The sequence below is a fragment of the Acanthochromis polyacanthus genome, chromosome 6, assembly GCF_021347895.1.
Source record: "Acanthochromis polyacanthus isolate Apoly-LR-REF ecotype Palm Island chromosome 6, KAUST_Apoly_ChrSc, whole genome shotgun sequence".
NCBI lineage: Eukaryota > Metazoa > Chordata > Actinopteri > Pomacentridae > Acanthochromis > Acanthochromis polyacanthus.
Window position 1 is genome coordinate 32,512,755 of NC_067118.1, and position 12,550 is coordinate 32,525,304.

General features: G+C 41.8%; 1 protein-coding gene across 3 annotated transcripts in view; it reads left to right on the forward strand.

Annotated features, from left to right (window-relative positions):
- Positions 1 to 3,875: 3,875 nt before the first annotated feature.
- dock3 (dedicator of cytokinesis 3) overlaps positions 3,876 to 12,550 on the forward strand; it is a 53,504-nt gene continuing 44,829 nt past the window's right edge. For all 3 annotated transcript variants that reach the window (XM_051950195.1, XM_051950196.1, XM_022201608.2), the window contains exons 1-3: positions 3,876 to 4,583; positions 11,569 to 11,652; positions 12,394 to 12,434. In XM_051950195.1, coding sequence (XP_051806155.1) covers positions 4,547 to 4,583; positions 11,569 to 11,652; positions 12,394 to 12,434 — 162 coding nt within the window. In that variant the 5' untranslated portion in view covers positions 3,876 to 4,546. The remainder of the gene's footprint in view (positions 4,584 to 11,568; positions 11,653 to 12,393; positions 12,435 to 12,550) is intronic.

The window sequence follows — 12,550 nt, forward strand, 5'->3', positions numbered from 1 at the left end:
ATTAAAATAGTAAGCAGAAACACATTAAGACTGAACAAATGGGTCTTCTAAACTGTGTGTGCGCACGCCTATGAAGGCACGTGTGTGTCCATGTGTACAAGAACGGATTATTTATACAGAGAGCATGGAGTGTGTGAAATGTGAGATCCCGAAGAGTGATGGATGAGACGGTGGGATGTGCTTCTTATTACCTCCTGTGCTGCCTCTTATTGTCCACTGGCTTTGGGAGTGTTGAAACGGATAGCAGCTCTCACTGTATCAGGCAGCCAGTGTCTCATCCTCACAGTGCTGCTGCTGCATCAGAGAAGGAGCTAAATGTAGCCACGGCACTTAAAAAGTAAGATGTTGCCAGAGGAATGATAAGTATCTGGAGCGTTTCTCAAATCTGTCTTGCTTTGTGCCACGTTTTTTTTTTTTTACCATTTGAACACACTGGTTGTGAAGCTGTGATGGAAGCTTGTAATTTGTCATGTTTAATTCTTTCTTAAATGTTTATTAGCTGGGATGCATATTTAGCCGATAAAACGCCCCACACTCCTCGGGCTTTATGTATGTGATTGGAACACCGCCCACAGTGTTCCACTTGAAGTAATAGACAGATGGGAGTCAGTCACAGCGTCGCTATGATGGAGAGAAATTACCCTGCTCAATACTGCCCTCCCTCCCACACTACATCAAACTCACTGGACGCTCAATATTCACCAAATCACCATTTCTCCAGTCATGACTGCCTTGTCTATAGGACAAGACAGCTTAATGCACTGAAATGACCAGGCGTGCGTTAAGCAGTGGGTGAGATACTGTTTGACAGATTTTTGGGCTGGATCTGGTTGAAAACGTCAACTCTTTCAAATGTTTTGTCCTCCCACACACGCTCGTGCTTGGCGAAGGAACTCTTTCAAAGCAAAACATAGTTCATAGTGTTCCTCAAATATTTATTTACAAGTATTAGTCTGTGCTTATGGATTTTGTTCTGTGTCACAATGCGATTTAAATGCTTCTTACCTTCATCCCTTTTGAAATATTTAACAGGTCAGTCATCTAATTCTGACTCCACAAGGTTGAAGTTTCACAAAAAGCCGGTGGTGGAAAGTACATTTACTCAGGTACTTGAGTATTTTCATTTTATTCTACTTTATACTTCTACTCTTTGACATTTCCAAGGGCAACACTGGAACTTCTGCTCCACTACATTTATTTGAGATTTAGCTACTACTAGGAGGAAGATTTTATGACGACAAGCTTTAAAAATAAAGCACCTTGTTAAAGAGTAAGAGTTTTCCAACCTTTTGGGCTTCTGATGTCTTACAAAAAGCAGTTTGTCGTCTGCGTCAAACTAGCGATTTTTTTCCCCCCTCCAAACTCCAAAATAACCTTTCAAATGATCAAATATCTCACCAGCGATGAGAGAAATAGTCAAAAATCTGAATATTTCTGGATCTGAACTTTGTTTTTCTTCTTTTCTCCCCCTTTAATCATATTTATCTGATGTCTGAATATAAAACTGTATACAAAAACTAGCTCCACTACAACAGTAGCATGGTGCTGACACATTGATGCCTAAATATTATTAATTTATTGATGTCATACGTGATATATCAGCCAGAGGGACGAAACCAGTGCTTTTACTTTATTCTGTTCGCTACATTTTGTTGCTAATACCCATGTACTTTTACTTAAGAAGCATTTTTCAGCTCATCTTTACTGTGTTGGTGTTTTAACTTAAAAAAACCCCATCTGAAATCTTCTCTTCCCCCACTGACGAAAGCTGATGTTTATAGTGTTAGTCATTACCCCACACTATTTTATTAGCAGTGACTCACTTTATGGCACCATGTTATCAGTCACCACGGTGATATTTAGTGCACAAGTCTCAGCTACAACTCACTGCATCACGAAGACGTCATTGCAGTCCAGAACAATCAGCTTACAGTCGAACTGTTTGCTCTAAAAGAAGGTAAAAATCTGCAGTCTGGGCACGTTTATTGAAACTTCCACTGGGAACATTGATGTCACGTCTTTATTTTTCTCCCAATTACTGTTTTAGGGCAATTTACTCTCTTTATATATCAGAAATTACTACATGTAGGTGTTTGATTTTTACCTTATATTGGTTTATTTGAATAAATTGGCTTATATTTTCAGGTCGTGAGAACATTAAAAAGTAAATAGTTGTGTTCCCAGTAGAGTGGAGGATTTGAAACGGTATCTAAACCTTCATATCTGGACATTAATTGCACGTGTTGCAGTGCTGTTTACGGGACAGTTCCATGGCCTCATTTCACTGTTTATTTTTTACTGTAGCATATACAGTGGGGCAAAAAAGTATTTAGTCAGCCACCAGTTGTGCAAGTTTTCTCACTTAAAATGATGACAGAGGTCTGTAATTTTCATCATAGGTACACTTCAACTGTGAGACAGAATATGGAGGGGAAAAAATCCAGGGAATCCCATTGTAGGATTTTTAAAGAATTTATTTGTAAATTATGGTGGAAAATAAGTATTTGGTGACCTACAAACAAGCAAGATCTCTGGCTCTCACAGACCTGTAACTTCTTTAAGAAGCTCTTCTGTTCTCCACTCGTTAGCTGTATTGATGGCACCTGTTTGAACTCGTTATCTGTATAACAGACACCTGTCCATAGCCTCTAACAGTCAGACACCAAACTCCACCATGACCAAGACCAAGGAGCTGTAGAAGGACACCAGGAACAAAATTGTAGACCTGCACCAGGCTGGGAAGAGTGAATCTACAATAGACAAGCAGCTTGGGGTGAATAAATCAGCTGTGGGAGCAATTATTAGAAAATGAAAGACGTACAAAACCACTGATAATCTCCCTCGATCTGGGGCTCCACACACGATCTCATCCCGTGGGGTCAAAATGATCATGAAAACGGTGAGCGAAAATCCCAGAACTACACGGGGGGACCTGGTGAATGACCTGCAGAGAGCTGGGACCAAAGTACCAAAAGCTACCATCAGTAACTCTACGCTGACAGGGAATCACATCCTGCAGTGCCAGATGTGTCCCCCCTGCTTAAGCCAGTACATGTTCGTTTACAGGGTTAGCAATTCATTTTTCACTTTAGTACTGATTTTTCACTCATTTTATAGTTTGTGCTTTCCTTTTCACTTTAGTATATTTTTCTTACCGGATATTTCTGCTCATTTATTGAAATTTGTGGTTTTGATCACTTTGCTTCCTAGTGTAACAGAATTCTTTGAGAATCAAAAAGTATATGTATTCTAGTCTATTCTGTCTGTATAGAAAAACTTAAAGGCTGCACCGAACAATTTCTACAAGCCTGAAGTCAAGTCCAAAGTGTCCAGCTCCTAATCTCCAACTTGAAGCTGCTGTTCACAATAAACAACCAGTGAACACGTAACTACAACTTAAAGAAGAATTCTGATTCCATCATTTGTTTTCTGTGAGTGCGTCTATAAATGAAGCAGCGGTGGTGTGATGGAGGTCCAACGGGAAATCCAGTTTGCCAAAGCTATATCCATCAAAGTGAAAAGGTGGGGAAATTGGCCGTTAGAAATTAGTTGCATCTCATCTGTGTGTGTGCGTGCGTGGGAGCATGACTGCACTATGACAAAGCACTGCTGGTGGAGGGTCCGTTTCTTTGAAATGACTCAAACCGGGGGAGAGGTGCTTCCCCACATGGTTCTGGCCCGATGTTGAGCTACTTTATGGCCCGGCATCTTCCCTCAATCATGAAAAAGATAAATAAATAAATAAAAATAGCGAGGAGGCAGGCAGGATGCTAGCAGGAGAAGATGCAGTTTGTGTTTGTGTTGATGGATGAAAGTGCCTTGGAGAGAGAGAGAGAGAGAGCGCGCACATATTTGCTTGACACATCAATGTTGACAAAACAAGTCATGTGACGACCGCGAAGATGGCGCAGCTTATGGTATATTGCAGTTTTGTCCCCCTTCTCTCTTCCCTTCAGCATTTTATTTATTTCTTCTTGCGCCAGCTCGACACTTGGGACCGGTAAACAATATTGCGACCCCACTAATGAACCGAGTGCGTCCAGCCTTTTGTGGATGATTTGCGCGCAATTGGATAAAGGGAAGAAAGAAATAAGCTTCGAGGAATTTTTTTTTTTTTAAATAAGCATATAAAAGAAACGTCTTCCTCATGAAATGCGGCTGTAATGACAATACCTTTTGTGAAGAGAGCAAAGAAGAAGAAAAAAGCGTGCGTGCGTGCTGCCGTGCGTGCGTCCCTGCGTGTGCGTTACATTAGGTTGGACACGGAGACTGCATCAGACTGGAGACACACGCGGGGACATAATAGAGCAGAGATATCGAGGCTTTTGGTGTTCCTTCCTCCCCTCTTCTCTTCTTCTACACACAGCACTACGTCAGGACACCGATTCCGGTCGAGACATGTAGTCCCAGTGTAGGAGCAGCCAGGAGAAATTTGTAGCCTTCAGCTCCCATTTTTCTTTTTTTCCCCCCAGCAGCAGCAGCAGCAGCATCATCTCACGATATCGACATAATGTGGCTCGCTCTCTCGGAGGGAAAATAACCAAATATGTGGATACCTACAGAAGAGGAGAAAATCGGAGTTGGTGAGTCCAATTCACCTTTGTTTTTATTGCTAATTTACGCTTTTGATTGTATGTATTTTGAAACTGTGATCGCACGACAAACACCCAGTTTGATCCATTCCGCATTGCCTCCTTAAAAAAAACTATTATTAAACCTATTACACCCCAACTGAAAACACATACACTTCTAATGGCTGATATCCACGGCCAGTGACTGCATAGAAAGGGAAATTGCGTGGGATGCTACAGCTCCACAAACCCCTCCACCTTAAAGATGCCATCGCAGTTTATCCACAACCGCAGGCGGAGCGTGGACATGGCGCTCTTTTGCGCTTAGTTTTGTGATTTTGTAAGACAGAAATAGCAACAACAACAACAAAAAAGAATGCGTCAGTGTTGGATTTTTATTTTTTAGATTTTTTCTTTCTTAGGAGCGTATGGGGGGGGGGGGGGGGGGGGTTGGCGATTCGTGTTGAATCCACAAGGGGGCATCGTGACTGCGTCCCTCCAACAGGTGTAGGCTGGAGTGAAGCTGGAGTCTACCTGTAGACAGAAAAAAAACTGCTGCAACGAACAGGAGCTGCACTGTACCAACCACACTGTCCTCCTCATGCATGCGTGTGACGTGCATGTGACCCCCGTAGAGAAAGAGGAAGGGTGCCAGATCAGCTTTTTTACGAGCGATCTGTCGAACAGCCCCAAGAGGAGCAATTTGGAAAAGGGTGATTTATAAATCCACTGCTGAGTCCCACAGTCACGGCAAAAGTGTCTATAGCGTATGATTACATTATAGTGGGTGTTCATTAGGGGGAATGAGTCATGTCCAGATGCTCTACAGCTTGTTATACTTGCAGGGCTACTCATGCTGGCTCGCACATGATACCCCCCCCCCCCCCCCCCCCCCCATCCTCCTCCTCCTCCTCCTCCTCCTGACTACATGCACACTCCCACACATATACACTTTGTTTGGAGGTATTACATTCGTCATTATTGTTTCATAAAGACTGCAGGCTGCAGAGAGGAGAGAGCTCCCCTCCCCACCGCCTCCTAATGATGGCAGTCCACCTTAATATCGCCACTTCATGTGTAGTAATCCCCATCGCCTCTTGTGTTCATCTCATCGTAGAATCACTGCAGTTCTCTCCCCCCCACCCCCACCCCCTACTATAAAGCGCAGATCCATGGAGAGAGAGGGGAGGCAGCAGTCAGGAAGGCAAGAGGAGGGAGGGTTTTTTTTGGTTGTTTTTTTTTTTTTGCGGGGAAGCAACAGTTCAGCCTCCGCATCAGTCGGAGTGACCTGGCGCTGTCCGCGGTGCTGAAATGTGGAGAATGACGCTGTCCGCGGTGCTGAAATCTTTTTTTAATATTTTTTTTTTCCGGGGAAATGAGCAGAGAAGCCTCCGTCCACAGAACATACTGTACCTTGTACAAAGCGGCTCAAATCACTTGTTCTTTGCCTTGATCTGCAGCGTTTCGTTGTAGATGAAGCCCACGCTGCTGTGTTAACCGGTGGTTCAGACCCACAGATTCTGTTCTCAGCCCCTCCTCCCGCCTCATCCCTGCTATTAATGTCTCCATTTTGTATGTTTTTTCTATCTTCCTTGATTAATTTCTCATCCATTTATCATCCAGTGTGAAACAGAGCTGTGGTGTGTCAGCAAGCAGCCAGGCCTTTCTTTTTCCTCACCTGTTTTATCTGATCAGGCTCTAACAGCTGAAGACCACCTGCTAATGGCTTTCTTAGAATCACTACCTGGTCATTATTTTGTTCTTATTTTTGTTTGAGCAGAAAATATTAGTTTGCAAATAACTTGTAGAGTTGCAACAAAAAACCTGGATTGAATGCTGGCCAGCTCCACTCTACAAAGAAGAATATCACCAGTTAATCTAGTAATCACTTCATAGTTAATAATTAGTCTGTAAAATGGAAAAAAACAACAAAATATGAGCGAACTGTGACACTTTAGCTTGAAATATTAGATTAAAAATGATCAAAATGATAACTAGCTCACTCTTCAATCCTCAGTAATGTGCTGTTAAAATGGTTGTTATCCTACAAGTTTAACTTTTTTTCATTGACTTATTTGCTAATGAATCACTGATGCTTTTTCTCATCTAAGCAGCAACATTTTTTACACTTTCATTGGAAAGAGTGCTGACTGTAAGTCAGTACCTGCCCACATGAGACCGAGAGTGAAATGAATCACAAGGCTTCATCTGTGGCCACATGGACGCGACTCAGACACAAACTGCAGCAGCAGATGAAATAATCAAGCAGACTGGGGCCCCATTATCTGGAATAGACAGTCCTTGGATCAAATGTGTTCACAACGGAACAAATGATATGTTCAACTGATAGTGGGATTAGAGAGATTTGCCCCAAAGCAGCATTTCTCTGCAGTTTTAGCCATGATTTTAACCCATCTGCACCAGGGAGTTTAATGTTAAGTGTTCATTACTGCTATAGTTTGTTGTGCCTAAATGAACTTTTAAACCATTACAATAATAATAAGTAGTGTTATATGTATGACAGTTGTGTGCTCGATCATTTAAAAGACCTTTCTGATAAGGTCATCATTTACTTGCACACACACACCCCTGCAGTTGAGTGGTAGCTCAGATTTCTGGGTAACTGATTTGGAATCAAACATGCTCCTCTGCCTCTGTGGAAGAAATCCCCTGGTGAGCAAGCCTTCGTGCAGTAATGTGTCTCAGTAAGCGAGTCGTGCTGAACTATATGACTCAGTGGGCGAAGTCCAAAGACCATTGTGTAAGTTTCAACTCCGCTCGATCTGGGATGGGGCTGCTCAGGACCTTCATGGTCGGAATACTCACATTGCATTACTGGAATGGTTTTAAAGATGCCCTCACTAAGCAATTCTGCTTCAGTTGTAGGAGTTATAATTGAGAGTGAAACTAAAAGGAAACCCAAGAAAATAAGCTCATCTTAGGAGTTGCAGTTTAGAAGAGCACAGTGTCCTCTTTGATAAAAGGTTTCTCGATACAGTGCTGCCATTAGCACTCAGTTGTTTTAAAAATATAGCAAGCAATTTATAAGCCGTAATAGTGTTTACTGTTGTGCTGGCAGGTTTTTGATGATGGCATCTCCCTCACCTCCACTGAATATTTCTCCCCTGTGAGCTGTTGTACTGTTAGGTATTCTATGCGTCTATCATTAATTTTCAAGCAAGGTCATCAGGCCATACATGCTCTGTTTTAAGCTTCACCATAAAACATATAGCTGTAAAACATTTCTCAAGACATGACAGTATGTGATAGTGAGGATTTACACTGGGAGGCACTACAAATTTTTCCTCCTATTGTACACAAGAAAAAAGATTTTATTACAGCAATAGAACATAGACACGTCTGTCTTGACAATTCTCATTTCACCTGAGCAGGTGAACAGAGTGACAGTAAAGTGAGAGGTAGATAAGGGAAGCAGGTCAAAAGTTAGACTCAAACAAAAGTAGACTGACGTTCTAAAGAAAACAAAGTAAAATATTTCTCCCTGCACTGCATATGTTGTCAATGGTTACAATTTTAGTTCATGCAGTTTTGACAATAACAAATGCACAGTAAATGTGACTTGAACACTTTCAAAACTCTCCTTAGCATCGCTGTTTGCTAATTTGATGAGAGTGTGTTGTTGCAATACACGACCATGATCTTGACACAGACACGATGTTTGTGCCGCTACCATTCTCTCCTTTAACACTGTGGAGGGCTCTGGATTGCCACATTTATCTGCAATCATCACATAAAAGCCTCTTGTAAACTGTATCACTGCAGGATTCAACCAACAAGGATTTTAGTGTTCACTCATAGGCTCCCTATTTCATAAAACCTGCACTGAGTCTGTTCCCACATGACATGACCGCTCTGGTTAGGCTATATTAGGCTTTTTTTTCCTACACACCATGGGTGGCAGCACTGCTGGTGAGGAGCAGTGAGTTAGAAAATAAAGGCACAACAGAGGAAGAGCGTTATTGATTCTCACGCAGGCTGACTAAATGATTTTAAGTCTTATTTTACATTTCAGCACCACTTTATCTATCTCTGTCCAGTGCTTATTTTGAACTGTCATGGCTAGTACTTACGGACATTCTCTGTAATGGACGACCAGTGTGATGCCTTAGATGGAGTTAACTAATATCGGTACTTTTTGTATAACATAACTGAAGAATAATGCTACTTTTTTCCCCCCACACACGAGCAACCCCAGCTTGTGTTCTCACTTCACGCCAACACAAAAAACTGGATGCTTAAACAATTGTTGTCATGCTGTTGATACTTTTGGTAGATTTGAAGAACAAATTAGTGCAGCCACTAGAGGATGTGGTGTGCTTTGAGTTTATAATGCACAGTAAATATCTAGTTTGTCTAATAGTACTGCTTGGTTGTCTGTCTAAAACTCAATTACTTGGATTATTTTTTTGCATCTTTACTTTGCTTTACCTGCAACTGAACATCACCTAAATTTTTGTCCTTTACATCACATTGCTGTAAGTTGGGCTCTTCATATCAGTCTGGGATTTCACCGTTTAAGAATATAAGTTCTGACAATCCAGGACCCCAAATTGAATGAGTCTCTGAAGGAGTCTGGACTGAAGTGTGTTTTGTGATCTTCATATTGAGTTTTCACTTGAGCTTCATGCTAAATGTTTTGAAACAGGGGCTGGATTGAACTTACAAACCCCCAAACAGCTCTTAAAATAGTATACTTCACCAGTTTACCTGTGTGAGACCAGCCAGAAGAGTAAAACATGCCAATTTGCAGATGAAAACTTAATTGCCCTAAAAAATCCTAATTGCTAAGGGGAAAAATAGATATAGATCAGTCAGACACCACATTAAAACCACCTTCCTAATAGTGCAAAGGTCCATTTTTTTGCTGCCAAAATGATTTTGACCCTTCATGCCACGGACACTGCATCTCAGCAGGTGTCTTCCTGTGTCTGGCACTAGGACCTTGGCCTTTGGGTCCTGTGGCTTGTGGCGGGAAACCTCCGTGGATCAGGCTTGTCCCGGTGCACCTCACAGATGCTTGATCAGATTGGGGATACGTGGAATTTGGATGTTGGGTAAAATCGAGAGGTTTTTGTCATGTTCCTCAAGACCACAAGCCATTTTTTGCAGTGTGTCAGGGTATATTGTCCTGCTGAGGAAAGCCTCTGCTGTTGAGGAATACCATTGCCATGTGGTGTACTTTGGAACAAAGTAAAGGTGGGTGGTACATGTCAAAGTAACAGGTTTCTCAGCAGCACATTGAATTGTAACACGGTTGTTGTTATGCACTTAACCCGTCACTGGTTTTAATGTTGTGGCTGATCGGTGTACATGTGTGTGTCATACATGGAAGAATAGAAGTAAGAGAAAAGTGGAGGACAGCAGGAGTCTCCTCCTGTGCTCAATCCCCATAATTCCTCCCAGCGAGGTACTGGTTGCACAATAGCAAACCTTCCGATGCCATGTGGATCATGAATTCAACTGAATAGAGGGACAGTCTGGACTGATATATTGTTGCTGAGTAGAAATGTTTGCTTTTGCCAACATTTTCCACTCCCTGTCCCGTCAGTCCTTCCAACATCCTACGTTCAACATGTTGAAGTCTAAAGATGATTTTTGCTGGTTATGTTTTGAGGATATGCTAATGCGGTGCAGCTTTTAGGCACAATGAAACGAGTGTGTGACTGCGTGTTTACACAGCTTGGAGGTTTTTTTGTGAGGGAGGACTATGAAAATATGAGCCTGTGCGGTGTGCCCAGCTCTCTCAAACATGACAGCCTCATCTTGTTCTGACGTGGCCTCTGCTGAAGAGTTTTCAAATGGTGTGAGTGCAGGTTTTGCAATTCAAATGAAATAGAGGCCATTAAAGAATAGGACTTTCAAATAGGAAATACTTAGCCCTGGCTGGAAAAGGGCCCGAGGCAGACTGAAAAAGGTGACAAGGAGGCTCTTTAAGTCCATCCATCTCTCTTCTTTTAATATATGCCCAGTGCGCTTGATTTGAACTCCGGTGCAATGCAGCATCCAAAAGCTTGCCATTTTAAAATGCCCAGATCCCCGCAGCAGTTACAGTGAAGAAAGCCCTCCAGTTTGTGGATGATCTGTTGCCATAGTTACCCGAGCACAGGAACTGAGCACTCGTTACCCTCAAACAGGCAGCAGAGCCGAGCCGAAGCCCCTCCTTCTCTTCCTCCCCCTCACTGGGTCCCCTGGCTAGTTCATTAGCATAATGATTCACACCAAAACTCTCCTTGAAGGGCCAACATTTGTAGGTTTTTAAAATCGTCAGTGGAGCGCCGTCGTTATTAAACAAGTTTGTCTTCACTGAGGCCTGTGTCCTGTTTGGCTCATGTTGTCAAGCTGCAGCGCTGCACAGATAAAAACAGGCTCCGGAGGCGATGCAATTGTTAAGGCCTTTACTGTGGCGTCCATCCCCTAAAGAATAATCATGTCATCGGCGTTTGAGTCACAGGATGTTACTGTGTGTGGTCAAAGACTGAATGTTGCTGCAAGAGCAGGTGGCACAAAAGATTTACACTAAGACCGACTTATGATAAATCAGCGTTTAGCCACATTACTTAGCAGTTTATGTGGGCTCTATTTTGGGAGATAGTTCAATTAACTTAACATTGTACAAAATCAGGTCGCTTAAGAATTAATTGCTTATTAAAATGACTACCCACTTCAGGGTGGGAGCTTGTTTACAGTTGGCTAAGCAGTGGTTCCTGTGTGACATTGTGTTTAGATGTTTGCATTAAATAGCTTATGAAAAACTGCTGTAGCTGCCCTGCTACGACCCTGAAACACGTGGTGCATGGAGACACAACAGTGACAGGGGAGGCACCTTGTTTAATCAGAGGGCACAAAGATGAGGCAAAGCACTGATCTTAATCGGCCATAATTTCTGTTGCAAGTTCAGACTCTCATAACATTGCTGTATAGTCAAATATTTTTTCATCACTTTTGTACTTTGTTTTTTCTTTTTCTTACATCACAGTGATCTGCAACTTCCGATCATCAATATGCCAGGCGCTGGTGCTGGAGATTGGGGAAACTGTGCAGATTCTGGAGAAGAGTGAAGGTAAAAGCAGTGAGAGCTTTTATTCTGTGGCAATGCAGACTTTAAAATGGAAGTCATTTTTAACTCAGAGCCTCAGTGTCCTGCTCAGTATGCTGTCTGTGAATTTTGGGATTTTAGCCACTTGGGTTGAGTTGAATTCTATGTTTTTAGACTCAGTATTTGCATTTGACTTCTTTTTGACCGTTTGAATAAAGAATTTCTTATTTCACTATCAGAACTTTCTTCCGAACAACATTTATACCTTTATTCTGTGAAACAAAACATTAATACCTAATTGTCCAGGCCCATCATTTACTAATATATTCTTAAGAAGATTACTAATGAGATTTGTGTCTTGGTGCCAATTGAATTCAGAAGGAATATTTTGAAACACATTTTACTTTATATTGGGCCTTTTTAAGAGCAGTTGCTTATTTTTGGAGCAATTTAAAATGACATAGTTTGCATTTAATGGTCAACAGAGCAAGCAAACATATACTAATCATTTCATGTCGGCTGTTATGTGAAAATTATACTGGTGTTCTTATGTGAAAGACCTGCTGAAACACAGCTTACTTACGCTAGACAAAATTTGTATTTACATGTGAAAACGGCATGATTTGCTCTTAGAAGTAAAAATGACTGAAGTGTGGTCTGCATCTCAAACTAACACATGGCCTTCAAACTGTTTAGACCAAGTTGCCAAGTACTACAATAAAATAGTGTAATGACTCCATCTCGTGTACTTTGCTCTTTCTTTAGGTTGGTATAGAGGCTTTTCCACCAAGAAGCCTTCCATCAAGGTAATTATACCAGAATACATGAGTGACTGGTTTGATATTGTGTGGATTTCTATAGAGTGTTCTGTCTTCAAATGAGGGAATAACAATGACAATCTCTGAAACACACAAAGGACAAT